This window comes from Capra hircus, unplaced genomic scaffold (genome assembly GCF_001704415.2).
Source record: "Capra hircus breed San Clemente unplaced genomic scaffold, ASM170441v1, whole genome shotgun sequence".
Taxonomy (NCBI): Eukaryota; Metazoa; Chordata; class Mammalia; order Artiodactyla; family Bovidae; genus Capra; species Capra hircus.
In genome coordinates this window covers 201,306-228,575 of record NW_017189851.1, presented here as the reverse complement: position 1 = coordinate 228,575, position 27,270 = coordinate 201,306, and the positions used below count along the sequence as shown (strand labels likewise).

At 65.7% G+C, this 27,270-nt stretch overlaps 1 protein-coding gene across 6 annotated transcripts; it reads left to right on the top strand.

Annotated features, from left to right (window-relative positions):
• The first annotated feature begins 24 nt into the window (after positions 1 to 24).
• DGCR2 (DiGeorge syndrome critical region gene 2) lies at positions 25 to 27,270 on the top strand. Of its 6 annotated transcripts, none has more exons than XM_018044826.1 (10): positions 25 to 117; positions 8,779 to 8,901; positions 16,781 to 16,906; positions 18,399 to 18,618; positions 19,602 to 19,678; positions 19,975 to 20,151; positions 20,507 to 20,710; positions 23,597 to 23,749; positions 24,221 to 24,457; positions 25,337 to 27,270. In XM_018044826.1, the coding sequence occupies exons 3-10, from the start codon at positions 16,876 to 16,878 to the stop codon at positions 25,582 to 25,584; spliced, it is 1,347 nt and encodes a 448-aa protein (XP_017900315.1). In that variant the 5' UTR covers positions 25 to 117; positions 8,779 to 8,901; positions 16,781 to 16,875; the 3' UTR covers positions 25,585 to 27,270. The 6 variants fall into 6 exon arrangements, with proteins under 6 accessions (XP_017900315.1, XP_017900314.1, XP_017900311.1 ...); XM_018044822.1 differs by lacking the exon at positions 25 to 117 and adding an exon at positions 2,032 to 2,207 and having other exon boundaries at positions 16,784 to 16,906; XM_018044823.1 differs by lacking the exon at positions 25 to 117 and adding an exon at positions 2,032 to 2,207 and having other exon boundaries at positions 18,408 to 18,618.

Genomic DNA, 27,270 nt, shown 5'->3' with positions numbered 1-27,270 from the left:
GACTTCAGTGGGTGAAGTCATAAAGAAGTAGTGCCCTGCGGAATGGGTCTCCAGCCTGAGCCACTCGACCTTGGAACCCTGCAGCAGACGGACGGCCCGCGGAGCGTGGGGGCCAAGGTAGGAGGGGCCGCGGGGACTGCGTCGGCTCGCCCAAGCCTCCACACCAGAGCCAGGACTGCTGGGGGCAGGGGGGCTGCTGGGGGCAGGGGGGCTGCTGGGGGCAGGGGGGCGATGGGCTGACTTCCTGCACCCCAGGGCATCCCTGGAAGCCTGGGCAACCGTCCCAACCATCTAGGTCTCAGCAGCAAACGGGAGACGCTCAAGTGAGGACTGCCTGTGAGGGTGTAACAAGAGGATGATCTCCCCACCTCCACATGGAGCTGTGTCCAGAACCCCGAGTGGGTGATGGGCCCTTGGATGAAGGGACGGTCATTTCTGGAACCCGGGGACAGTGGTGCCAGGAGGGCCACCTTGACCAAGGCGGTGACCTAGGTCATCTCCCCCAGGAAAGGGGCTGGAGAAAACCTCCCTGACCTCCTCTTGCTCCCTGTAGCCCTGGAAATCCCCCGCGGTGTCCACACGGGCAGGTGGGCTGAGAAGGGGCTGGGGCAGGAAGGGTCCCCTCCGCCTTCCTGCTGCGCTTTCTGGTTGGGCTTCTCACTGCCCCGTGCTGCTCTCCTCTGAACCTTCTCTGGCCAGCTCTGCGGGGGACAACTGACCGGGTCTCTGCCCTTGGCTGTGAGGCCCCTCCTGGGGGCCTGCCCTGCCGTAGCCCTGGCTGGGCTCCAAGGGCAGGTCTGGGGGTGGGGGAGAAGGTGGGTCTGGACTCCACTGAGAGCAGCAGCTGCTCCCGGAAATGCCCTGTGAGGACAGGCAGACAGGGCAGTGTTGAATGGGAACCACCCTTCCCGCCAGGAGTGGGTCCTGTCTGCTCTGGGCCTTGCTGTAGCGAAGGGCTGGGTGGTGCGGGAGGGCAGGAGCAGGCAGGCCCGGCAGAGCCTTGGGGTCAGTCCGGTGCCTCTCTCAGATGACCCTGAATGTCCCAGGCTGGGATCCTGGGGTGCTCAGGAGGATCATGCCCTGAGGGGCTTGGGGTGACTGCTCCTGGGGAGCCAGCTGCTGACGGCCTGGGTGCACTGCCCATCCCTGCCTCTCCCCTCCCTATTTCCTCCGCTCCCATCTTCACCCTCTAACCACCCTGACGCCCAGGCCGGGCCTCCTGTGCGTGGCCGGTGGTCTGTCCTTCGGAGGGCTTGCTCCTCCCTCGCTGGTACTCCATCTGCTGGGTCCCCTCTCGCGGTGACAGGTGCGCGGCCAACGCTTCCCTCCGTGGAAGAGCCTGCTGTGGCGGCAGCTGTGCCAGCGTCTCCCCCCGGCCCCGCTCGGCCCCCACTGTGCAGGGAGGGGGTCCCCCCTCCAGGGGACCGGGCGTCCCAGCCGGCTCTCCGCGCGGGACCCTCCTCGAGCCTGCTTGCTCGTCGGTATGCAGCGCTCCAGTTGCGCGCGCCGGTGAAGCCGCACCTGCGGCAGCGCCTCCCGGGGGCACCTCGGAGGTTCTCCAGGTCTCCTCTCCCCTCACCGCAGCGGTTAGGCTTTAAAGCGCCACGTTGGGACGCACTGTTGCAAGGGCCCTTCTCAGGGATTCCCAACTCGGCCCCCGCCCGGGGCTCCCTCGGAGCCGCGCCCCCGCGCCGCTCCTGCCCCTCCGCAGCTCCTGCTCGGGCCGGCCCCCAGGAGGCCCCCGCCCCCGATCCCCGCCCTTCTCGGTCAGCCAATGGAGCCCGCGGCTCCTCGTAGTCCCGCCCCGGCGGGCCCGCCCCCGCCCCGCCCTTGGGCCGCGCCCCTCTCAGTCACTGCGCAGGCGGAGTGCGCATGCCCCGCCTCCGCCCGGCGCTGATTGGCTGGCGGCGGCGCGGGCGGGGGCGGGGCGGTGCGGGCCGAGCAGGACGGCCGCCATCTTGCGCGGAGCCGGAGTCGGAGCCCGAGGCGGCGGCCGAGAGCGCGCGCGCCCGCCCGCGGCCCCCCGGAGCCCTCTCCCCGCGGCGCCCTCGCCTGGCCCGGCCCCGGCCCGGCCCGAGCCCTCGGCCCGGCCTGCGCGGCCGCCCCGGGGACGATGAACGGAGGATAAATGGTGCCCAAGGCGGACCGCGGCGCGTTCCTGCTGCTCTTCCTGCTGGTGCTCACGGTCACCGAGCCGCTGCGGCCAGGTGCGCGCCGGGGGCGGCCGGGCCGCGGGGACCGCGCGCTCCGCGGCCGGCGGGCTCGGCCCGGGCGCCTGGAAGGGGCCGCCCGGGTCCCTCGGACGCGTGAGGCGCCGCCGAGGCGGGCGTTCTCTGAGAGCCCGGGTCGGGAGCTGGGGTCCGGGCCGCAGAAGGTCCCGCTCGAGCCTTACCTCTTGTTTCCGATGTGCACCCCCCCCCACCTCTGTCCGCGAGAAATCACGAGCCCGAACGCAGGGCCGGTTCTCCCGTCAGGCGCAGAAGGCCGGGGCCCGCCGTGCCCCGGTGGGTTGCAGGGGTTCTAAACTCAGCGGGAAGGAGCCCGATGCTGTAGCGCGCACGCATAAATGCGTTCGTTTTTGTATCGACGCGGTTGCAGAGTGAGGTTCTTGACCCTGTTTAGTGGAGGAAGGGGCCCATTTCGTGGGTGCTGTCGGGACTGCTTGTCCCCAGCAGGTCGGGGAGCACGGCGGGGTGCAGGCCCCAGGCGGGCTCCCGGCCCGGGCGCGCTGCACCTCGCTGCCCTTCGCCATTTGCCGCCGAGCGCCCCACCTCCTCCCCCGGGTTCCCTCGGCAGCCAGGGGACCCCTCACTCAGTTGGAGTTGGAGGGGCCAGCGGTGCTTCTGGGGCGGCGGGGTGACTGGCTGGGGGGTGGTCTTGGTAGAAATTGGAGCCGGCATCTGTGCGGGAGGGTGCTGTACGGGCCGTGAGAGACCAGAGCCGACGGGTCTGTGCGTGCTTGCTATTACGTTCTCCAGAAAACATGTCTACACCTGTGGGGAGGCGCGAGTCATCCCCTCCGAGTCCTGGGTCTTCTGTTATGTGGCTGGACTCCGAGGGGCGGAGCCACACGGCGCCTGTGTCCTTGGTGGCGGGGAGGGTCTGGGTCCACCGGGGGATGTGACCGAGGTCCCCGGCTCCCTTTGCTTTGCCGTCTGTCCACACATCCTGCCAGCCGGCCGGCAGCAGTTCAGGAAGCATCTTGGCCGGCCTGCCCGTCGTTAGGGATGCTCACCTGAAGAGAAGCTGCCCTCTTTGTGGGCGTGCTCTCCAGCTCAAAGCAGGGGCGGGGAAATCGGTTCCCCGGCCGGCTGCGGCAGAGGTGGGAAGCGAAGTGGTGGCCCGCAGCAGGCCCGAGTTGGGGCAGGGAAGCGACTGGGTGGGGAGCAGAGCTGCTCTTTGCGCCCGTAGCTGCCCAGATCGGGCCTTCACAGTGACCCCTGTGGGTGTCTGGAGTTGCCCTGAGAAACGTGGCACTCCAGCTGGCTGCCTGACTCTGGCTCAGCAGCAAGTGGAGTCTTCCCCCAGGGCCTGGAGTCCTGGCTCAGACCCCCCACTGGGGAGTGAGGAGGGGAAAACGGGGCACCCCTGCTTCCCTGGAGGGCTCCTGCCAGGTGGAGCGCCCGGGGCCCCTCAGGGCGCAGGCTGGGCCTTTCACAGAGCTGCCTCCAGGAGCGTGCCCAGCCAGGCCTGTGGGCGATGCGTGTGGTCTTGGTGGTTGAGGACGCGCTGGGTGCCGGGGCTCTCGGGGCGGGGGGGGTGTCCCTGTGGGGGTGGTCCTGCTGCTAGCTCCGTCTTACAGAGAGGGCCGCAGGACAGAGCTGGAGGCCCCGGTAGCTCTGGGGAGGATTTGGTCCTGAGGCCTGGCCTCTCCCCGGCAGCCCCACCGCCCTCCCCTCTGGCCCCCTGCTCCCAGGGCCAGCCGAGGCTCTCCCGGTGGGTCTGCGGCCCGTCTCCCATCCGAGCGCCCTGATCTGAGTGCCAGAACTCCCCTCCCCTTGGGTCCCCGCTGTGACGGTGCATCACGAGTGATGGCTGGGGAGGCAGGTAGGCCGGGACCTCTGGCCAGAGGTGACAGAGCTGGAGGGACCTTTGGGGGCCTCTGACTTGGACACCCCAGTGACTCGGTTCTGTCTGCAGCCGGTCCTCTGGGAGTGTGGTGTTAGGCGCGCTCGAGAAACTGTTTCTCGTCTCAGCTGTGGAAGGAGACCCTGTGTGGCTTTAGCCCCAGCTGCATCTGGGCGACCCCTCCGCCACCCCTACTTTCTCTGCCGGGTGAGCTGAGGCACGCGGGTGCTGTCCTGCCAGGAGAGGCCAGCGATGGGCCTGAGGCCGCAGCGGGAAGCCGCAGGGCTGGGTTTGGGCCCGGGGAGGGGCTGCCTGCTGGTTCAGGTCCTTTCCCGCGTGCTGCTGGGGCCCTGACACGTGGTCAGCATGCCGCAGACCTGCGCTGGGGGCCAGGGGGCGGGCGGGTATGTCCCGAGCCCGTGCGCCGTGGCTCACAGACCGGCTGGATGCCGCGGGGTCTGTCCTGGGGCTGGCCAGGTACCCCCAGCCCAGCTTGCAGCCCGCGCTCAGCCCTGACCCGCACCACGCGGAGCTGGTCCCGTGGGCCTCCGGAGCGCTGGGCTGGCCACTTGGTTTCACTCTAACTCGGATGGTAGTATAGCGTTCTTTCCCACCTCACTAGCTTTTTTTTTTTTTAGGGAAGAAACTTTTGCTTGGGGATAATTTCGAGCTTACAGAAGAGGTGCAGGGAGAAAGTGAGCTCAAACAGCCTGGTGCACCGTCTGCCCCGACCTCCCTGCTATCGCCTGCCCTCCTCGGCCTTCCCCCGCCCGGCCCCCTCGCGCGTGCACGTGTGAGCGTGAGCGTTGACTCGGGCACGCACGGTTGTTGGGGAGCGAGGGGCGGGCGTCGTGGCCTGCTCCCCGAGGGGCCAGCCTGTGAGGGCGCGGTGGGCCGGGGTCAGGCCGGGGTCCCGCTGGTGACAGGCTCGGGGGTGGAGCCCGTGCGGCAGCTGTGTCTGGGCACGCGCCCCTCTGCCCCCCTCACCCAGGGTGCTGTCCGCACAGCCTGCCTCCCTGGTCCTCTCACCCCCCAGCCCCTGGAGCGGCCATGCCGACGGGGTGCCCTGCCCTGGTGCCCAGCGTCACCCCCTCTGGCTCCCACGGGGCTCCCCCCGTGCTGGGTGTGGAGTCAGTGCGGAGGCGGCCACCCCGTCAGGCTGCCGAGCCAGCTTCGAACTAGTTGGGTGTTTGCAGGGTGACGGGCAGCCTTGCAGGCAGTTGTCACCCGAGACCATGTCTTGGTTTCTGGGGCGGCTCGCGGCCGGCGTTGGCTGTTCCGCGGAAGCGGGGCCTCAACGGGAGAGGGGCGCTGAGGTCAGGGCCTGCTTCCGGGTCGAGGCGAGTGCAGGCTGGTGGCTCGAGAGCGTGGAGCCCTGCGTGGAGCCGCCCCTCACTGTCCTCGGCTCTCCTGTGACCTGGGCCTGGTTTGCGGGCACACAGGCTCAGCGTGACTCGGCTTCTGGTTCTGAGAACTGTCGATGTAGGACAGATGCTCCCTAGATCCGTGAGTGTTGAAAGGTGGGTGCGCGAGGGTGCGTTTCCCGGGAGAGCCCCCCCACTCCCAGGCGGCCGGCTCTGTGGCTTGGCTGTGCGGACGCCTGGTGTGCGCTCGGTGAGTCCAGCTGCGGCTGGAGGCGGGGGCCTGGCCGGACGCCCCAGACACCCCGCACCGTGGACAGGGCCGGGATTGTTCCTGCGGGCGCACTTCGCTCTTGGGCACGATTCAGCTGGGGCTCCGGCCTGGTCTGGCACACAGCGGGCGCTCGGAAATCGGTGACGGAGCCGACACACAAACGGCTCCTTATGTTTGACATAAAGAGCGGCACCTCCCCGCACCCGTGGGCCTCGCAGCTGCCCAGTGAGGGCGGTGGGGACCTAGCCAGCTGGCCCGGGGCTCAGGCCGGGGGGTTGCTCCCAGGGGCGAGAGCTGCCCTGAGAGGCGAGGGCAGGCAAGGCTGCTCACCGCAGAGGGCTCACCAGGTCCCCGGCTGCACGGGGGACAGGCCGCCCCTCTGATGGCCGCGCCCACCAGCTCCGTCTCCCGCGCTTCGCTTCTCTGCCTGGCACGCCATCCCCCCAGCCCCTCTCCCGTCCTTTTCTGTAGGCTGGCTGCTGGGCGACTGGCAGCTGGCTGGCTGGCTGGCCTCAGCTGTGGACAGCTCCGTGCCGGGAGGGTGGGTCAGAGAGCAGAGTCTGTGTGGACGCTGGACGATAAGGGTCTCCGCATCGACCCTGAGCCCTCCCCTGCTGCACGCCACCTCCCTCCCTGGGCCCCCTGCTCAGGTGCTGGGCGCTGTGGGGAGTGCCCGGGACGAGGGCACTGGGCAGGGGCCCACTGGCGGGTCAGCGGGAGGCGCAAGGTGCCAGGCCCCTGGTGCACCCAGCGTCTACATGCTGCTGGCTCCTCCGAGGGGCCCCAGGGTTGGTGGGACAGGGCGGGGGGCCTGGAAGGCGTCTGCGGGGCCCTCCTCCAGCCAGCCCTGATGGGAAGGGGTCCAGGCCGGGGTGAGCCGTGGGAAAGCCCAGCACAGACTCCCACACTTAGAGAAGCTCACGCGTATCCAAGTCCAGTGTTACGCGAATGGAATTGGGTATTGGGCACACGGGTTCTGCTTTTTCGCTTGGCAGTGTTGAGAGGTCTGTAGGTCGGTCAGCACAGCTTTGAGTCATTCTTCTTGTCTTAAGCCTTCATGAGAACTTTGCTTAGCCTTCTCTTGCCCGCAGGGCGCCTTCCAGTAGACCTCTTATCAAAACTTTCCCTCCAGAAGCTGCTGTTCAGAGGGCAGCCCTGTGGGGGGAGGCGTGGCAGGTGCTGGGGACCTAAAGCCACCTGCCCGCTGCGGTGTGGACCTGTGTGCGGCTGTCACTTGGGTTTGTGTGTCGCTCTGCTTGCCTCAGGGGCGCTGAGACTCAGAATGCCCACACGCAGGAGCTCAGCTGGAGGTGCCTCAAGGGCAGACTCGGAGCCTGGGGAGCAGCGACCTGCGACAGTGAGACCACTGTCGGCTGGCTGTGCACTTGCTCAGCCCTGTCTGTGTCTTTGCAGCCCCGGGGACCACAGCCCGCCAGGCTCCTCTGTCCATGGCACTCTCCAGGAAAGAACGCTGGAGCGGGCAGCCATGCCCTCCTCCGGGGGGTCTTCCTGACCCAGGGATCGAACCCACATCTCCCGCATTGCAGGCAGATTCTTCACCACTGCGCCACCTGGGAAGCCTTTTATTCCAAAAAGAACTAAGACCTTTCTTCAGAGGGAGGCAGAGGATTCTTGCCTCATTGTTTTTCCAAAACTTCTAACTCTGGGAGGATTTGATGCCCCTGGAAACGCTGCAGGCCTGGCCCTGCGTGCAGTGCGCTGCGCTCACCGAGCGCTGCCTGCTGCACCCACAGCCGCGCGCTCTGCATGTGAGTGTATGCCCGCAGCTGCACGCCCAGGGCCCTGCGTCTGGGAGCCCCGCGCTCCTGTTCCCTGAGAGCACGCTGCGCCCTAGGGCCCAGTGCAGGAAGCAGGGGCGCGCGGTGGCGGCAGGACCGAGCCGCCTGCCACCCCAGCCCCAACCCCGCCCCGTAGCAGCCCCGAGCCTGCTTCTTGTCTGGGAGTCCAGCTTCCTCTTCGGATGTGTGTCTCGCTTTCCAGTCCTTTCCCCGCCACCTGCTGAGACGTTCTCTCTCCACTGAACCGTCTGTACCTCCGTCGAAAGGCGGCGGCCGCGCCAGCGGTGCTCCGGGCTCTCGTCTTCTCTTCCGTTGGCCCAGGCACCTTCCGTGAGCTTTCTGCCAAGAAGTCCTACTAACTCTGAAGACGTTCAGAACGTCAGCCGTGCTCGTGTGCACGTCTGATAGTTTTTACCGGACGACAGGCTGTGGGTTTTGGCTTTTTGAGCTCAGCGTGTTTCTCCACGTTCCTGCTGGTGCGCTCGAGCCTCACTCTGGGGCATGCCTGGGACACAGTGCGGTCTCTCCAGCTCTGTCCTGGGCTCACTGAGGCAGAGCTAGGGCAGCCCTTGACCTGGAGTCAGGTTTTCCCGCTAGTCAGGCATGGCTCGCGCGCGTCCTGACCCCGCGCCTGTAACTGAGGCGGCTCTGGTCCGGACGCTGAGAGCCGCGCTTTCCGTTCGTGCCTGCGGAGCTCCGGCTGTTGTCCTCAGGGCAGGTTCTCCTGGCCTGGGCAGTGTCTGACCCTCGCCGCCCCTCCTGCCCGAGGGCCCTGCCTTCCTGCCGCTCACCACTCTGTTCGGTGAGCCCCGCGCTGCCCCGCTCCCCTGGGCCGAGGCTCTGCTTCTCCTGCGGGTGGCGGGCCAGATCTGCCCTCACTGCCCGCTCCCTGGGCCCCTGGGCTGGCCCGCAGCTCAGAAGAGTCTGCAGGCTGCGTCCCGAGGGCTCGAGAGTTAGATCCCCAGCTTCGGGTCACTCCGCAGCGGCCACCCTGCTCCTGGGCGCCCCTGTGGGGAGCCCAGGCAGGCGAAAGGCAGGTGCCGGCCCAGCCAGGCCGTCCGTCCTGTCGCTTCCAGGCGCTTCTGGGACCCCCCTCTCTGTTCCTCCATTAAGCGCAGGTCGTGCCCTGTCGCGCGTGCCTGGAGGTCGGAGCACCTTCCCGCCTGAGCTCCAGCCCCTGGTGACTGCTCCCACTCCCTGCCCCTGCCCTGCGTGCCTCCTGAGCCCTGGGAGCGCCCGGGCCGCGTGCTCAGGGCCCCTGTGTTTGCCCCCACAGAGCTGCGGTGCAGCCCCGGGCAGTTTGCCTGCCGCAGCGGCACCATCCAGTGCATCCCCCTGCCCTGGCGGTGCGACGGCCTGGCGACCTGTGAGGACGGGAGCGACGAGGCCGCCTGCCCAGGTGAGTGCGCGCGCGAGGCGGGGGAGCTTCAGTGAATCCTTGGGAGAGCCTAGCTACTGAGGTTCTGAGCTTGGACTGCAGGCCTCCTGGAGGGAGGCTATTTCATTGTCCTGCTGAAAGCCTGCTAGAATTACAGCTAAAGACGTAAAGCCACAGGGACCAAGAAGACGGGGAAAGATGACCCGGGGCTTGGTCGTGCCAGCGGTGTCTTCGGAAGACAAAAAGCAGATGGCGTTCCGGACAGCCTGCCCCCCAGGGGCAGGGAGGGGGCTGTAGCCGCCGTGCCCAGAGCCCCTCCCGGCGGCTGCTGGTGTCGTTGAGCCCGGGGTGCATTCCCGCCGCACTGGGAAGGCCGCACTGGGAAGGCGGGAGGGATGTGGGGGCGGGGCTCTGGCGGGGGCGGGGCCTGCCTGCAGGGGGCGGTGGTCCCGGCGGTGCCTCCCTCCCGGGAGGGCGCTTGGCGGCTGGAGGTGGCGCGTGTTCCGTGGGCTCCCTCCAGCCTTGTCAGCTGGTAGAAAGCACAGGCTCCAGTTGCAAACCCCTTTTGCTGGAAATAGCTGCCTGGTCCTTGTTCTGAGTGAGCAACCTTTGATGCAAATGGGGCTGTAAACAGTGTGTCGGAGTTTTAATGGAGGAGAAGTTACCGCCTTATTAAGAGGCATTAGGGAAGACTTGACTAAAGGGCGTTCTTGGCAAGGAAGGGTCGGCGTGGTGAAGCTGCCCGTCGGCCCATCAGTCTGTAGGCTCAGCGCATCGCTGGAAGGTCTTCGGGGGAAATGGGACGAGTCAGCTGAGACATCTGGAAGGATCAGGTCCCGAGGCGGGGACTTGGAGAGGAGTCAGAGCACGCGGCTCCCTTCACGGCTGGCGCAGGGAAGCCAGACTGGCTGTGAGACGGAAGAGCTGCCTGAAGCGGGGTCCAGAGGCTCAGCACGGGCAGGAGGCGCCCTCGACCCCGCGCTGCAGCTGGGGCGCTGGGCTCCCCGATGCCCCTGAATGGAGATCAGCCGAAGACTCCTTGGAGACAAACTCCTGGAAGGCGGGGGGGGGGGGGGGGGGGCGGGGGGGCGTACTCGTATGACTTTGGTGCAGGGAAGGGCCGTTTTCAAGTCACAGAAAAGGCCGACTCCGAAATGGAAGCAGGGCGTCCCCGGTGGCCCGGGGGAGAAGAAGCTGCCTGCGACGCCGGAGACACAGGTGCGATCCCTCCGCTGGGAAGATCCCAGGCGCCTCAGAGCAGCTTAGCGCCTGCACCACGGCTGCGGAGCCTGGGTTCCACCACGAGAGAGGCCACCCCAGGGAGACACCCTTGCCCCGCAGCCAGAGGGAAGGCCAGGCGGCCACACAGGCGCAGCACAGCCAAAAATAGGTGCTATGAAGATGACCAGTTTTACCAGATTAAAGTTAACTCTCCCTTTTATCAAAAAGTGCTGATAAATGATGTGAGCAGGCAAGCCTCCAAGGGAGATGGTGTGGCCCAGAGAGGATTGTGGTTTAGCAAACATGAAGAAGGCCTGCGAAGGGGCAGGAGCCAGTCAGGCGTGCCACAGAGCGAGAACACGGGTGCTGCGGGGCGGGCAGAGAGGCGCTCTGCCCGCTGTGGTCCGGCGACAGCGAGCCCCCATGCGGCGGCTCAGGTGGGCGGGCCTGCGGGCGGCTCGCAAGTCTGGGCGCTGCTGAGAGGAGGCGCCAGTGCCGCCGCGGCAGACAGCTTCCAGAGCTGCCTCGGGCTTCCCCAGAAGCAGGGCAGGTGTCTGGTATTCCCATCTCGTCGGGCGCTTTCCAGTTTCTTATGATCCACACAGTCAAAGGCTTTAGTGTAGTCAATGAAGCAGAAGGAGATGGTTTTGAAATTGCTTTGCTTTTTCTGTGACCCAGTGGATGTTGGCAGTTTGATCTCTGGTTCTTTTTCCTTTCCCTTATCCAGTTTATACACCTAGAGGTTCTCGGTTCCCTTACCACTGAAGCCTGGCTTGGAGAACTCTGAGCATCAGCTTGCTGGCATGGGAAGTGAGTGCAGTTGTGGGGTCGTTTGAGCGTTCTCTGGCGTTGCCCTTCTTTGGGATTGGAATGGAAACTGACCTTTTCCAGCCTTGTGGCCGCTGCTGAGTCTTCCGACTTTGCTGGCATATTGAGTGCGGCACTTTGACATCATCTTTTAAAGCGTGAAACAGCTCCACTGGAGCTCCATCACCTCTGCTAGTTTTGTCCGTAGTGATGCTTGCGAAGGCCCCCTTGCCCTCACGCTCCAGGATGTGTGGCCCTGGGAGAGTGCGCACACCGTCGTGGGTATCCGGCCGCTACCGTCTCTTCTGTGCAGTTCTGTGTATCCTTGCCCCGGCGTCTAACCCTCTTCCCCTTCAGTTAGATGCTTTCTGTTTCTGTCCTTTATTGCGCCCGTCCTTGCGTGGAATGTTCCCTTCACAGCTGCAGTTTTCTTGAAGAGATCTCCAGCCTTTCCCAGGCTCTTCTTTGCCTCCACTTCTTTGCAGTGCTCACTGAAGAAGGCTTTCTTATCCCTCCCAGCTGTTCTCTGAAACTCTGCATTCAGCTCCGTGTGTCTTTTCCTCTCCTTTGCCTTTCGCTTCTCCTCTTTGCTCAGCTGCTTGTAACACCTCCTCAGACAGCCACCTTGCCTTCCTGCGTTTCTTTTTCTTGGGGCTGATTTTGGCCATTGGCTCCCGTACAGTGTTCCAAACTTTCGTCCAGAGTTCTTCAGGCACCATCAGATCTAATGCTTGTCACCTTCACTGTGTCGTCATAAGGGATTTGATTCGGTCATACCTGAATGGCCTAGTGGTTTTCCCTACTTTTCTTCAGTTTAAGACTGAACTTCGCAGTAAGGAGTTCATGACCTGAGCCACAGTCAGCTCCCAGTCTTGTTTTTGCTGACTGTGTAGGACTTCTCCGTCTTTGGCTGCAAAGAAAAGAATCGGCCTGATTTTGGTATTGATCATCTGGTGACGTCCGTGTGCAGTCACCTCTTGTGTTGGAAAAGAGTGTTCTTGCTATGACCAGCGTGGTCTCTTGGCAAAATCCTGTTAGCATTTGCCCTGCTTCGTTTTGTGCTCCAAGGCCACACCTGCCTGTCACTCCAGGTGTCTCTTGGCTTCCTGCTTTCGTGCTCCAGACCCGCGTGATGAGAAGCGCATCTGGTTTTGGTGTTAATTCTCTAGAAGGTCTTGTAGGTCTTCACAGAGCCCGTAGTGGTTGGAGCATAGACTTGGATCACTGTGAGGCTGAGTGGTTCAGGATGTGCCATGTTTAAAGGCTCTTACGTGTGGGCCTTTAGTTCTCGTTCAGTTCAGTTCAGTCGCTCAGTCGTGTCCGACTCTTTGCGGCCCCATGAATCGCAGCACGCCAGGCCTCCCTGTCCATCACCAACTCCCGGAGTTCACTCAGACTCACGTCCATCGAGTCTGTGATGTCATCCAGCCATCTCATCCTCAATCGTCCCCTTCTCCTCCTGCCCCCAATCCCTCCCAGCATCACAGTCTTTTCCAATGAGTCAACTCTTCACATGAGGTGGCCAAAGTACTGGAGCTTCAGCTTTCGCATCATTCCTTCCAAAGAAATCCCAGGGCTGATCTCCTTCAGAAAGGACCAGTTGGATCTCCTTGCAGTCCAAGGGACACTCAAGAGTCTCCTCCAACACCACAGTTCAAAAGCATCAATTCTTCAGCACTCAGCCTTCTTCACAGTCCAACTTTCACATCCATACATGACCGCAGGAAAAACCATAGCCTTGACTAGATGGACCTTGTTGGCAAAGTAATGTCTCTGTTTTTCAATATGCTATCTAGGTTGGTCATAAGTTTTCTTCCAAGGAGTAAGCGTCTTTTAATTTCATGGCTGCAGTCACCATCTGCAGTGATTTTGGAGCCCCAAAAATAAAGTCTGACACTGTTTCCACTGTTTCCCCATCTATTTCCCATGAAGTGATGGGACCGGATGCCATGATCTTCGTTTTCTGAACGTTGAGCTTTAGGCCAACTTTTTCACTCTCCTCTTTCACTTTCATCAAGAGGCTTTTTAGCTCCTCTTCACTTTCTGCCGTAAGGGTGGTGTCATCTGGGTATCTGAGGTTCTTGCTGTCTCTCCGGCACTCTTGAGTCCAGCTTGTGCTCCCTCCAGCCTGGCGCTTCTCGTGATGCGCTCTGCGTTGGCCTCATTAGTTTGCTGTTATAACCAGTGTCACAGTGAGTAGCCCTGTGCATCTGTGGGGTTGGGGGAGACTGTTCTATTTGGGGGGTTGGAGAGGCATCATTAATGTGAATTCTTACGTGTCCGGTAAGCGAAGCTTGAGGCTGACAGGTGCTAACGGGACCGGGTCCTGGAACGGCAAGGGCGGCTGGGCCCCCGGTCGCCTTCCCTGAGCCGCGGCCTGTCTTCCTGCCCTCCGGTCGTCAGGCCTCTGTCGTCCTCTCTGCTGCTGTTTGTCTCTGTGACTGTGCCTTCTTTAACGTCTTGCTGCCGGCCCTCTAGCCTTCTGAGATGGACCACACGCGCCCTGTGGAGCGTACCTCTCTCAATAGCACTTTGTGTCTGGAAGCCGAGCTTCTTGGAGTCCTGCGCGCGGGGGGATCTCAGCTACAGGACCGTGGCTCCATGTCCTGCCTGGGTTCCACATCTCAGGAGCTCCCTGCTGTCAACAGTCGCTAGGTGGGACGCACCTGATTCAGCACCCGATTCAGGAGTTACCTCGTAATGTCAGCAGGAGCTTCACCTTCACTCCGTCGGATTGCTTCTTAACTGGTTTGGCTGATACACTGTCTTTGCGGTTCTGTCTGTTAACCTTCACGAGACTCACTGCAGAGAAGACGAGCCCGTATCGTCTGGGAAGGGGCTGCCAGGCTCCCCACAGCCTGCAGCCTGGCAGCAGCCCCAGGACGGGCAGGACAGACGTGTCTTCCAGCTACGGGCTCGCTGAACACTACGTGGCGGGGCCTGCAGGGAGGCTGCGTCGCTGTGAGGAGTGAGTGCTTGCACGTGGCTCGGCCTTCGCCGTTCGGGTGGCAGTCCTAAAGGCCGCGCCTTGCTGCAAACCGAAAGGAAGTCTCTCCAGAAAGAGAGCCAGCTCTGACCAGTTCTAAGCAGACCAGACAGGAGCCACAGGTCCGCAGTTCTCCCGCGGCTCCGCCCCGCCCCCGCAGTGCTCCCGCGGCTCCGCCCCGCCCCCGCAGTGCTCCGCGGCTCCGCCCCGCCCCCCCGCAGTGCTCCCGCGTGCTCGCGGCTCCGCCCCTCCCCCTCCTCCCCTCGGTGCTTCCGCGCCGTCACAGGAGTAGCAAGCCTGGAGCTTGCTGCGCATTTGCAGTTTTTCTCTCTGTGCCGCACACGTTGTCCACGTCATGCATGTGTCCCCACGGGAGCGAGACAGAGGTGGCGGCCGTGGGCCCCCCCAGACCGTGAGACTCCCGAGCGCAGTGCCTGGCCGCGGCTGAGGGCAGAGAGCATCAGTTGCAGAAAGCCCGGTAGTAACCGTGTATCTGCAGGCTTTCTAGCTTTAGAAAGCCTGCGCCGGCTAACCGAGGCGTTGGATTTTGGGCCACGGTTCTCGGCCTGTTTGGTGTGAGGCAGGAAAGCAGCAGGGGAGCCCGCAGCCCGGGGCGCCGCCTTCAGAGCCCACACAGGCGCGTCTGGACGCAAAGTGGACTCACATTTTGTCCTTTATCCGCAAGGCCTCTCGACTTCCGACCAGCCGAGTGCCCCGGGCCCCGCAGGCTCCCCTGCTGCCCCGGGCGGGCTGTCTTGAGAGGAGCGCCGCCCCTTCAGAGGGCTGGGCTCGGGCTGGACTCCAGGCTTGGAGCAGCCCCGGCCCCACTGCGGGAGCGAGGCCCCCACTCAGGGCTCAGGGCCCCCGGCTCCCGGGACTCTCAGCCATGTGTGCTGGGTGGGGGGCGCTGGGCGGGGAGCCAGGAGGGGACACTCGGGCGCGCGGATGTGCAGAGGATTGAGGTGGACGCTCCCCGTGCTGAGCCGCCTGCCCCGCCCCCCTACAGGCTGCCTCCCGGCCACCTGGCGCCCAGCGCCCCCGGCAGGGCTGGGCCTCCCGCTCCCCTGTGCCCCAGATTCCTGTCTCTGAGCAGTCTGGCCGGTCCTGACCAGGCGCCCAGGGCTCTGCGTGGTGGGATCCAGTGGAAGCACGGTCTTGCTCGCTGGAGCGGCCAGCAGGGAGTGTCCAGTGCAGGCGCGTGGGCGAGCCTCCTCACACCTGAGCCGGCCCCCAGGCATGCCCACGCTGTGCCCTGCCCACCCCTGAGCCCTGCAGGGACCTGCCAGCCCCTCTGCCAGCCACCCTGGGCCCAGGCTCTGCAGCCTTGCCCTGCCTCAGAGCTGCTGGTCACAGCCCCTCCCCCCCAGGAGGAGAGCAGCACCGCCCAGGTGTGCGCCTGGGGCCCCAGCCCCGGAGGGAGCCCTGTCTTCCCCGGGTGGGAAGAGGACGCTGGAGCCTCTCTTAGGCCTGGGGGCACTGTTGATGGGTGGCAGTGCTCTCTCTGTTTCTGACACGGGCTGTGGGAACTCTGAAAGCACTGCCCAGCCGTTGCTGTGGGCAGCGCAGAGCTCTGGGGTCTCAGGGTGCAGACAGCCTCTCCACCAGCCGGGAGCTGTGGGGAGCCCAACAGAGAACCTCCCACGGGAGCGGGGCCAGCAGAAGTGACCTTCCTGCGCCTAAAATGATCAAAGCTGTTGTGGTCTTAAGCTCACACCGCAAACCGTGAGCTCGTGCTGGACACGGTCCTGATTGTTTCAAGGAAGGATCTGTATAGAAAAGAGCCTTTGGAAGGGCGGTCGCCTCTGGAATAGTGACAGCTGGTCTGTTCTCCTCTTCCCAAACTCCTGTGCTTCTCAGATATTCTGTATTGGACGTGTGTTATTCTACAATGAGAAAAAGTGAAAGGGACTGAATAAAGACAGCATCGGGGAAAGCCCTGGTGGTCCAGTGGTCAGGGTTCCTGTGCTTTGCACCGCGATCTCCGCCACTGCTTGGAGAATTAGGGTCTTGCTGCCACAATCAGCAGGGTTTACGGCACCTCCCACCGCCCACTGGGCTCACCCCAGCACAAGCCAGAGTGTGTGTGGGGGGGTGTCTCTGCAGACCAAGGTGGGTGCCTGGTGTGTGTGTGTCTGTGTTTTTGTGGTGTCTCTGCAGGCCGGGTTGGCCACTGTGCCGACCTTGCGTGTGTGGCGGGGCAGGGTGGGGCGGGGCGGAGGGTGGTGTCTCTGCAGACCAAGGTGGGTGCCTGGTGTGTGTGTGTATCTGTGGGTGGGTGGGGGGCCGCTCTGCGGGCTGTGCAGCCGTGTCCTCTGCTGGGCCCACGGGTGGGGCACAGCGCCCCAGGGACGCGGCCTTGACGGTCCTGCTGGTGCCCTGGGTGAGTCTCATTCCCCTGGGCCTCCTCACTCAGGCCTGCGAGGCACCCTTGGATCAGACACAGAGCTGGCGTCTGCCTCCCCCTGCGCCTCGTGCTCACACTTGGGCTGTGCTGCGGGCCTGCTGCGCAGGAGGGCTGCGTGGGTGCCCAGGCCCTGGCCTTGAGGGTGAGGGAGGGGCGGGCAGGCAGAGAGGGATCCCGCCTGGGCTCTGCAGGGAACCGCTGGACCAGAGCTCTGGAGGGGCTCCGCAGGAGGGCTAACTGCACTGGGCCCGCAGGGGCCTGTTAGGAAGCACAGTGCGGAGGCCCCGTTTCGTGGAGAGTGAAGACTTCCCGGGTGCACTCGGTGAGACGCACATGTGACCCGTGAGGCGTGAACTGCACGTGTGAAGGGTTCTGAGGAAGCCTGAATAGACGGAGTCTCCAGCAGCTCCCCCGGCCGGCCCGCGGCTCCCTGCGGCACCTTGCCCTCCGATGTGTCTGCAGACACTGCTCTCTGCTTTCAGAAGTGAGCGGGCAGGCCCGTCCCTACCATGGGAAGGAGGCTGTGGACCCGAGGCCGGGCCGGGCGCGTGGCGGCGACCCCTCGCACCCACACGCAATGAGTGTGGCACAGCCCGTGCGCTTCAGCAGTAAGTTGCAGGCCCGCCCTGGCGATGACCTGGGGCCCACCCCACGGGTCCCCCCGAAACACCCCTTCAGGCCTCCTCCGGTGGCTGGGGCAGCAGGATGATCTGCCCAGGGCCTCCCTGCCGGGCGGGGAAGCTGAGGTGAGCACCAGGCCCCGGAGCTTTTCCCACAAGGTGCTTGCCACGTGGGGCCCAGGGGACTGCCCTTGGTCCATGGAGGAGGCTGCCCTGCCTCTGCCTAAAACGTAATTAGTAGCAAGCTACTTCGTGAGCTCCCTGCAGCGTGCGCCTGTTAGAAGAGACGCCTGGGCAGAGGACCCAGACAGGCGCAGGCCTGGTGGGGTGCTCCTGCCGCCCGCCCGGGGGGCCCGCCGTGCTGTCCACCGCTTGGCCCAAGGGGCACAGCACCCCATCCTGACCGCCCCGGCCTCAGCGTCCCCCCATCCTCAGTGTCACCCCCTATCCTCAGTGTCCGCCCATCCTCAGTGTCCCCCCCAGCCTCAGTGTCGCCCCCAGCCTCAGCGTCCCCCCAGCCTCATCCCCCCCCAGCCTCAGTGTCCCCCCCCAGCCTCAGTGTCCCCCCATCCTCAGCGTCTCCCCCATCCTCAGTATCCGCCCCATCCTCAGCGTCCCCCCAGCCTCAGCGTCCCCCCCAGCCTCAGTGTCGCCCCCTATCCTGTGTCCCCCCCCAGTCTCAGCGTCCCCCCCGGCCTCAGCGTCCCCCCCAGCCTCAGCGTCCCCCCCAGCCTCAGCGTCCCCCACCCCATCCTCAGAGTCCCTCCCCCAGCCTCAGAGTACCCCCCCAGCCTCAGCGTCCACCCCCGGCCTCAGCGTCCCCCCACGGCCTCAGCATCCCCCCCATCCCAGCATCCCCAGCATCCCCCCCATCCTCAGTGTCACCCCTATCCTCAGTATCCCCCCCATCCTCAGTGTCCACCCCCATCCTCAGTGTCCCCCACCCCAGCCTCAGCATCCCCCCCATTCTCAGTGTCCCCCCATCCTCAGTGTCCCCGCCCAGCCTCAGCATCCCCCCCATTCTCAGTTTCCCGCCCAGCCTCAGCGTCCCCCCCATCCTCAGCATCCTCCCATCCTCAGCATCCCCCCATCCTCAGTGTCCCACCCCATCCTCAGCGTCCCCCCATCCTCAGTGTCCACCCCCATCCTCGGCTGTCCCCCCCATCCTCAGCCTCTCCCCCATCCTCAGTGTACCACCCGATCCTCAGCGTCCCCCCCAATCCTCAGTGTCCACCCCCAATCCTCAGCATCCCCCCCAGCCTCAGCGCCCCCCCCCCACCCCCCCCCCAGCCTCAGCGTCCCACCCCCCGGCCTCAGCATCCCCCCCCCAGCCTCAGCGTCCCCCTCCCTGGCCTCAGCGTCCCGCCCCTCGCCTCAGAGCCTCCCCCCCACCCGACCTCGGAGTCCCCCCCACACCAGGCTCCCGTGCTGGTGCAGGGAGGCCTTGCGGGTGCTGACTCGGGGCCGCCCCGCCCTGCATGCTTCCTAGGCAAGTGCCCCGCGGGCTGGCACCACTACGAGGGGACAGCCAGCTGCTACCGCGCCTACCTGAGCGGGCAGAGCTACTGGGACGCCGCACAGACCTGCCAGCGCCTGAACGGCTCCCTGGCCACCTTCTCCACCGACCAGGAGCTGCGCTTCGTGCTGGCCCAGGAGTGGGAGCAGCCAGAGCGGAGCTTTACCTGGCAGGACCAGCACAAGTGAGCTGCTGCGCCCGGGCGCCAGGGCGTGCGAGCGCACGGAGGGCGGCGGGTGGGGGCCCGGGCAGGGCGTGGGAGCGTATGGAGGGGATCGGGTGGGAGCCCAGCGGGCGGTGGCTCTCGGAGGGCAGGGGCAGTGCCTGCTGTGGTGCCTTGGGCTAGCCCTTCCCGCTCTTATGCTCGGGGGTTCTGATGCAGCTGCCTGGGGTCTGGATGGGCCTCTCTGTGTGGGGGGGCTCCGTGGGCCTGGCTCGCAGGCCGTGCTGGTGGACCGGGCCCTTCTGAGAGCCTGGGTTGGGCCAGGCCTGTGCCTGGTGCCTGCCATGGGCCTTCTCATCCCTTCCTGAAACACCACGGGGAACCAGGGCTGACTAGGGCGCGTGCTGGCTCTGGGCCCCCGCAGCGCTCAGGGCTTTGTTCTGTGGCAGCTGGGAGCTGAGGACCCACCCACGCTGCCGGGCTGGGCCCTGGGGCACCCTCCCACGGGGTGTGGACTGCAGGGTGGCCAGAGCCCACGAGGGCAGGGACTGGCACAGTGACTGGCAGGGGCGCTCCAGGGGTCTTCCCGCTGACGTTAGAAGCCCCTAGCTCGCGGTGGTGCTGAGTGCTTGCACATGGGGGAGGGTGGGCCGTGCTCTCGGGTGGGCACACGCACGTGGGGCTGCGGGGGCTGCGGGCATCCCCAGGGCCGGGCAGGGTCTGGGGGCAAGCTGCCACAGGGCTGGGGGTCCACAGGGCCCACACCCACAGGCCCTAGGGTGGTTTTGCTTAGATGTGGCTCTGTCTGATGAGACCCACTGATAAGAGCAGTCTCAGCAGGAGTCACCCAAGATGAAAACGGCCGGTGAATTTGTATAGAATTTTAATACATTTCATTAAAATTAGGGACGAAACCTTGGAAAGACCATTCGTGCTTTTGAGGCTCCCATTGTCAAGGTCAGCGTAAGTACTCACAGCGCCTCCTGCGCGCTCCCTTCTTGCAGGCTGTGGGTCGGCTACCAGTACGTCGTCACCGGCCGCAACCGCTCCTTAGAAGGACACTGGGAGGTGGCGTCCAAAGGTGAGGCGCGCTGGGCTTGCTGCCCGAGCTCTCCTGGCAGGTGCCCGGGGTTTGGGCGCCGCAGCTGACAGTGGCGCCCGCGGGGCCCCACCCCTCCCAGCTGCCGGGCCAGCCCCTCACCCGCAGAGTGCCGGCCGCGTGCCCCGGGGAGGAAGGGGCGTCCTCCCCCGTCCCGCGGGCGCTGCCGACCCCCGAAGCGTGCCCCTGCCCCCCGGGGCCCCGGGCACGTGCAGAGCTGCGCGCAGAGGAACAGGGGCGGCAGTCCCCGTGACACCGGCCGGCCGTCCGCCCCGCAGGCTCCTCGGAGGTGCTGCTGCCCCCGGACGCCATCTTGGCGGCAGCCACGGCGGAGGGTGACGGCGTGTTCTGCGCGCAGCTGCAGTGCTTCCACTTCCCCACGCTGCGCCACCACGACCTGCACAGCTGGCGCGCCGAGAGCTGCCAGGACAAGTCGTCCTTCTTGTGCAAGAGGAGTGAGCGGGGCCCCCCCCCAGGGCCCGACCCCACGGGGGCCTCTCAGTGCCCCGGACCCCCGGGGCCGCAGGGACCCCTGGGGCCGCAGGGACCCCTCGGCACTCCCGACTCGGCGGGGGCCTCTGCCCTGGAGGTGCCTGGGACCTGGGCGGTAGTGTCCCCCGTGACCCCTCGCTCCTTCCCAGGGTAGATGGAGGCTCTGCCCGGCTGTGCGGTGAGGAGACGGGGGCGGCCAGAGGCCCCGCCACGCCTCGTGTGTCCGGAGCCCTTCGCCTCTCTGCTCCCCGCGGCCCCGGCCTGTGGTCCAGGGCTCTCCCAGGCGGCTGACGCGCAGGTCCGCTGTGCCTGTCACAGGTCAGACGTGTGTGGACATCAAGGACAACGTGGTGGACGAAGGCTTCTACTTCACCCCCAAAGGGGATGACCCGTGCCTGAGCTGCACCTGCCATGGCGGGGAGCCCGAGATGTGCGTGGCCGCGCTGTGCGAGCGGCCGCAGGGCTGCCAGCAGTACCGCAAGGACCCCACCGAGTGCTGCAAGTTTGTGTGCCTGGACCCAGGTGAGGCCTTCCCCCCGGGCAGGGCCAGGGCCAGCTCCCCTGCCCCCGGGCCAGCTGCCACCCCAGCCCCCACTGGGCACTTCTGTGTCTGCACGTGGTGCTGAGGGGAACTTAAGCAAAAGGTGAGGCGCTGTCCACAGTCCTGAGTAGACCTCCCCACTCGGTGGTGCCCCCTGGGTGGGCGCCAGGCGGGGTGGTATGTGGTGACCTGTCCTGCCGCCGCCTCGTGCTCACACTGCGGTGAAAGTCTTAGAGTAGCACACCCTCTGTGTGCTACGATCGTAAGACGCTGGTGAGAGAGAGGCGTGAGTATACCATGTTCGTGGATCAGAAGACTCGGTCAGTAGGAGGGGATTCTCCCACGAATTACCTGTGGATTCTGTGCAGTCTCTGGAGAAGGCAATGGCACCCCACTCCAGTCCTCTTGCCTGGAAAATCCCATGGACGGAGGAGCCTGGTGGGAGGCAGCCCATGGGGTCGCTAGGAGCCGGACACGACTGAGCGGCTTCCCTTTCACTTTCTGTGCCGTCTCAGCCAGAGTTCCAGCGGAGTGCTCGTAGATGCTGACAAGCCGATTCTAAAATTCATGTGGGAAGGCAGAGGAGATAGAATAACCAAACCGGTTTCAGGAAAGAAGAGAGTTGGAGGGTTCATGGCACCTGATTTAAAACTTAGCGCGTAGTCATAGTATCTAAACAGCGATTTCAGCGACGGACACGCAGACCAGTGGAAGAGAAGAGTCTAGAAACAGTCCCCACGCACGCAGCCAGCTGATAGGCAGTTCAGTGAAGGCAGGCTGGACCTGGAACAGACGGTGCTGGAACAACTGGAGATCCCTGAGCCAGAAACGCAGCAAGTGAGCCTTCTGCGCCCGTGCTGCGTGTGGGATCAACGCCAAGATGCTCACACACCCGTCTAGACCTTCGTAAGACTTGCAGAAGAAAGCACACACTCTTTATTTTTAATTTTTAAAAATCTTACCAAGGTTTAGTTGACGTACATTGCTTTTAGTCTCAGGCGTAGAGCAGAGTGAGTCAGTTATACACACTGCCCTTTTTTAAGGTTCTTTCCCCTGTAGCTTCTTAGGGCGTACGGAGTGGAGTTTCTGTGCTGCCAGTAGGTTCTCGTCGTCTGTTTGATGATAACGTATCATGCTGTCTGTACGTCAGTCCCAGCCTCGCAGTTGATGCCTCCCCAGCGTACTTTTAAAATTAAGTCTTTTAAAAGAAAAAAGAAAAAGCTTTGTGACCTTGGGATACACAGCATTTTTAGATCAAAAGAAACGTTAATAGATCACACTTCATCAAATCAGAAACTTCTGCTCGTGGAAGACCCTTGAGGAAATGAAGAGATAAAGCACCAATAGAGAAACAGATGAGACCCCGAAGCTCTTGTGTGCAGCGTATGGAAAGACTCTCAGCTGAGCAACATGCAGACAGGCCGCCCTGGGGAGGAGCAGGCTGCCGCCCCCCCCGAGCTTCTGGGCCCGCAGGGGAGGGGCCCGTCCGAGAGCCGCCTCAGAGGCCGGGCCCGACGGCCGCTGCCTGTGCCCGGACAACAGCGGGCAGCCCCGCCGGGCAGGGCCCAAGCCCCCACAGGGCGGGGGAGGCCTCTGTCCCCGAGGACGCTGCTCTCTGCAGGTACCTCCTGCTGCCCAGCGCTGGGGACGGCCATCGGGGACCTCGACCGTGTCCTGGGGTCCACCTCGGGCCGAGTAGGGATTCATCGTTGCAGAGGGAGCACCCCATGCTGGGACCTCTGAGCTGACCACAGGCCGGCAGGCAGGATCTGGAGGGGCTGTGCCCTTTGGCACGCTGCTTGCCGGCCTCTCAACAGGACACCCAGCTGTGGAGGAGCCCGTGTGAGCCTGGCCATGAAGTGTATCCTCAGGCTGCAGTTGGGTGCCTGCCCGTGCGTCAGAGGCAGGGGGTCGAGAGGGGGCCCAGAGCCTCCACACTCGGGCCACCCCTGCCCTGAAGCCCTCTGTCTCCACGCTGGGTCCGGGGGCCGCGCAGTGCTGTGACATGATGCCCGTGACCCCTGCGTGGGTGAGAGCCTGGGACTGCCGGCCCTGCCCTCCGCCCCCGCCACGCCCAGCAGGCCTGCTGTGCGTCAGGCAAGGTGGCCAGGCCCTGGGCCGGTGCCGCCAGGGTGCTGAGCCGCGTCCCCAGCACGCCCACCAGAGGTGTCACCAGACGCGGCCACGGTGCCCCGGAGTGCAGAGGTGCTGGCCTGGCCAGTAGCAGAGCAGCAGCAGCCGCCTCCCAGAGGGGGACACTTTAGGACTTCCGGCTGGCAGGGTGGGTCGGCGCCCACCGGAGCCTCTGCCCCGAGGCCTCCGGCGCAGGTGCAGGGCCAGTCCAGCCCCGGGGAGCTGCTGGGGGCCCAGGGCCTCCCCTGCAGAGCAGGCCCTGCCAGACTTGCTGGGGTCAGGCCGTGACCTGGGGGAGGACATCCTTTCTGGCTGGCCACCTCCCTCCTGCCAGACCCCCGGTGCACAGTGGAGGCCCCGGCTCCCCTCCCCCAGAGGGGGCCAGCAGGAGAGTGGGCGCCGGGAAGTCAGGAGTCAGAAGAGCCACTGGCGGGGCGAGGGGTGGTGGGGGCTGAGATCCGGGACTCTCAGGTCCAGGAGGCACTCCCAGACTCTCTGATCAGCTGCAGGCTCCGGGTGAGCCCGGCCTCTGTGTGAGGACTGGTGCAGGGCGGGCAGAGCCCTGTGGCCAGGCCTAGGCTTGGACGCTGACACGGCCTGGCTGACCTCAGCTCCCGCCGGGGGACGTTCGCTTGCTGGGCGCTGCGGCCAGCACGGTCCTGCTCAGCCCGGTGAGATGGGCATTGAGGGGGAGTGGGGCGCGGGGCCCCTGAGTGCTGCCCTCCCGCCCGCAGATGGCGGCAGCCTGCTGGACTCCATGGCCAGCGGGATGCGCCTCGTCGTCAGCTGCGTGTCGTCCTTCCTCGTCCTCTCGCTGCTGCTCTTCATGGTCCACCGGCTGCGCCAGAGGCGCCGTGAGCGCATCGAGTCCCTGATCGGGGCGAACCGTGAGTGTCCCACCCGCCCAGCGCCCGCCGGCCGTGGCCCCCATTGGAGGAGGGAATCGGGGCTGCCCGCCCCCGCCCCTCGGCGTCCGTGTGATGGGAGGGGGGCCGACCTCCGGGCCGTGTGGGCAGCTGCCGGCCGCCTGCCGTGAAGACCCGGGTGCGGCTGGCGGGGGGCCGCCTGGGGGCGTGGCCCACCCTAGGCGCACGTGGTTGCGCGTCCGCCGTCCCGCCGAGTAGCTTCCCCGATCCTGCCTCGCCGGGTGAGCGGCCGCGGGCGTGAAGGGCCCACCTCACGTGGGCAGCGAGGCTCTCTGCGACGCTCCTGGGGGCGGAGCTGCAGGGTGGGCGTCAGGCCGGGGCCGTCGGCGCGGGGTCAGGGTTCTGGGTCGGCAGGCGGTCGCCGGGGTGCGCGGCTCCGCGCCTGTGGGCGTCCCGCCCGAGTGACGGCCCCGCGCCGCTCTCCCCGCCCAGTGCACCACTTCAACCTCGGCCGCAGGATCCCCGGCTTCGACTACGGCCCCGACGGCTTTGGCACGGGCCTCACGCCCCTGCACCTTTCCGACGACGGGGAAGGTGGGACTTTCCACTTCCACGATCCCCCTCCGCCCTACACCGCATACAAGTACCCCGACATCGACCAGCCCGATGACCCGCCGCCACCCTACGAGGCCTCCATCAACCCGGACAGCGTGTTCTACGACCCCGCAGGTGATCCTCGGGGTGTGGGAGCCGCGGCGTGGGCCCCATTCTTGCCGTTAAGGTGGCCCTGCTGCAGGGGTGGGTGGGCTCACCCTGCCCCTGCCTCCCTCCCAGGACCCCTCAGCCGGGCCCTGCGGGGAGGGGGTCCTGGGCGGGGTGCACGTGTGGCGAGCTGAGGCCACGCCCCGCGGCGGGCCTTCCTGTCCAGTGGGAAGGGAACTTATGAGTGAGTCTGGTCTCTCTGACGCTGTGAAAGCCAGCCGTCGGGGTGGAGCGGAGGGACACCGGATGGCCGTCCACAGCCTGGCGCGACCCTGGCCGGGGCGCGCGCAGGAGTCCCCAGCGAGTCCCCGTTCGTGCGCTCACACGCACAGACTCGACGGAGCAGGCGGCTTTGCAAGGCCCGCGCTCTGCAGCGTTCCCTCGGGTGCGGCCCCCACAGGCAGGACTTCTGCCCTGGGGAGAGGTTGTCGCCGCCTGCCGGCAGGGGCCAGGAACAGAGAAGACCGAGGGGTGCTCCCGGGGCAGCGGGTCCCTGACGCCTCTGGGCGGGACAGCGGGAGTGCATGTGCGGGACCGCAGCCTGGGTCCCCGGGCCCCGTCCAGCGCGCGCGTGGGAGTCGGGGCTGCCGCGCCCCCCTCAGGCAGGCTGTTCTGGGGACCCCCGCCTGGGCTGTCGCCCTCACCTGTCCCCGTGGTCCAGCCGAGGCCTCGTGCGTGTGCCTGACGGCCCCCTTTGTTCTGCTGTCAAAGTCTCCCCACCGCGCACACCCACCGGCCTTTCCTCACAGCGGACCCCGCTTGCCTGCGAAGCCGCCGAACGGCGCAGCTGCGGGGAGGAGCCCTTTGGAGCCTCTCCGCCCTGCTGACCCCTGTCTCCTCCCGCAGATGATGACGCCTTTGAGCCGGCGGAAGCCGCCCCTCCCACCGCTGGAGACCGCAGCGGGGAGGGCACGGTGCCCCGGCGCCCGGAGCGCACGCCGGGGGCCCCTCTGGCCGACCTGGAAGACTCAGCCGACAGCAGCAGCGCCCTCCTGGCGCCACCTGAGCCCGGCCCGGGTGGGGGCGCCCCCACCCCAGAGGCGCTGCCAGGGTGCAGCCGGCACAGCCGAGGTTCCCTCAACACCGTGGTGTAGAGGACAGCCTGCCGCCCTGACGAGCCGGGCACTTGTCCACCCTAAGAAAGACACGTGCCCGTGGGCAGCATGAGGACCTGAGGCAGACTGAACCTGGGCCGGGCACACATGTGGTTCCCAGGGAGCACCCCCACCACCACACACCCCCCCACGCCCCCGGGGCTCCGTGAGGGCTCAGACATGTGCAGCTTCTGGTTCCTGTGTCTTTTTAAACGGCGGATGGCAGGTAGAGTTCATAGAGGAGGCGCGCGGGCTGCCGTGGGGAGGGTCACCCCGGCTCTGCTGGGCTTGACTTGCCCCAGCCTGCGCACACCTGATCTGAGGACGGTCGACATCCCGGGTGGGTGCCTCGGAGGCTGCTCTGGGGCCGCCCCCAGCTGCTTCGTCACACGGTGGGCCTGGCTGGGGGCTCTTCTGCCGAGGCCCTGAGGTGGGGCTGCCCGCTCTGTGCCGTCTCCCCCGCTGGGCTCAGTGGAGCCCGGTGCCCACCCCGAGGCTCCCCCAGTGCCTGCATGGCGCCCCGCAGCCCTGGAGCCAGGCTGAGGCCTCTAGCCTGCCGGGTATCCCGCCCTGGGCCTTGGTGCCGCTGGAACCTGGGTGCCCCTGCTCCTTCTGACCCGGCCCCACCCCACCTTGTTTGTGCCATAAAGGGTCGTGCCCCTGGGGGAGGGGCTGAAGCTCACATCCTGGGCTGTCCACCTGAAAGCCGGGTGTCTGCCCAGCGCCACCACCCTCAGAACCCAGTGGCTGCGTGCCGTGCCCAGCAGCAGGGTGCTGGGTGCCCTGCCCCGGGAGCCTTGACTGAGGGCCCCTGTGGCCTGCTCTGGGCAGGGGCCTTGTCTCCTGGCGCAGGCCTTTAGCATTTCCGAGGTTTGGAGATTGAGCGGGCTCTGTGTGATTTTTCAGCACGCCCGTGTCTTTTCTATGTTGAGCGTCTGGGTTTTTCCTTTTCTGTGTCCATGTGTTTGCAGGCGATGGCCAGCCGAGGGGACTCCCCTGGGCCCCTCGCAGCCTCGGCAGGCCAGCAGCAGGGAGGGGGTGAGGAGAGGGTGGTTCCGGGCCTGCACAGTCTCCCGTGGAGACCGTTTTCTTTGTCCCGGGTGGCATGAGATGCCCATGTTGCCCACAGAGCAGGGCTTGGCCCACAGGAGCCAGTGCTGGAGGCTGCGCCGCGCAGGGGACGGTGTGCCCTGCAGGCCTGCACCCCTGCAGAGGGCCCGACCTGCTCAAGAGGGAGCAGAAGGTGCATCCTGCCGCCGCTGTGTGCTGGGCACAGCGGTCACTACAGGCCCAGCTGGTGCGGGTGAGGGTGGTGAGCACTCTCGCTTTGAGGTGGGCGCCCCAAGGGGCCTGGTCCAGGCCTCAGACCCGTGCGCACAGGACTCGTGGGGACCGAAGGGTGCCGGGCCAGTCAGGCGGGTGAGGGTGTCCTGGGGCAGCTGCGGGGGCCACGGTCAGACAAGTCCTGGCCGGCCCTGCTTGAGGGTCCTGTGCACCGGGGGGCTCCCAGCTGCCTGTCCCTGGTGAGTTGTCCACACCCCACCCTCTCGAGGCCCATCCCCGTTTCGTCTCACTGAGGGTTCCTAGTTCGGGTTTTTTTTTGGTTGGGTTGCCACTAATTCTTTTCTTAAGATGCTGTGAGAACCATTTCATCCAAATGCCAAATAAACTTGTGTTCTGGAAGAA

Excerpts from the sequence above, each read along its gene's own strand:
- DGCR2 (XM_018044821.1), top strand. The coding sequence starts at position 2,129 with ATGGTGCCCAAGGCGGACCGCGGCGCGTTCCTGCTGCTCTTCCTGCTG. Across the intron at positions 23,750-24,220 it reads GTCCCTGATCGGGGCGAACC|TGCACCACTTCAACCTCGGC; the intron begins GTGAGTGTCCCA and ends CTCCCCGCCCAG. Across the intron at positions 24,458-25,336 it reads CGTGTTCTACGACCCCGCAG|ATGATGACGCCTTTGAGCCG; the intron begins GTGATCCTCGGG and ends CTCCTCCCGCAG.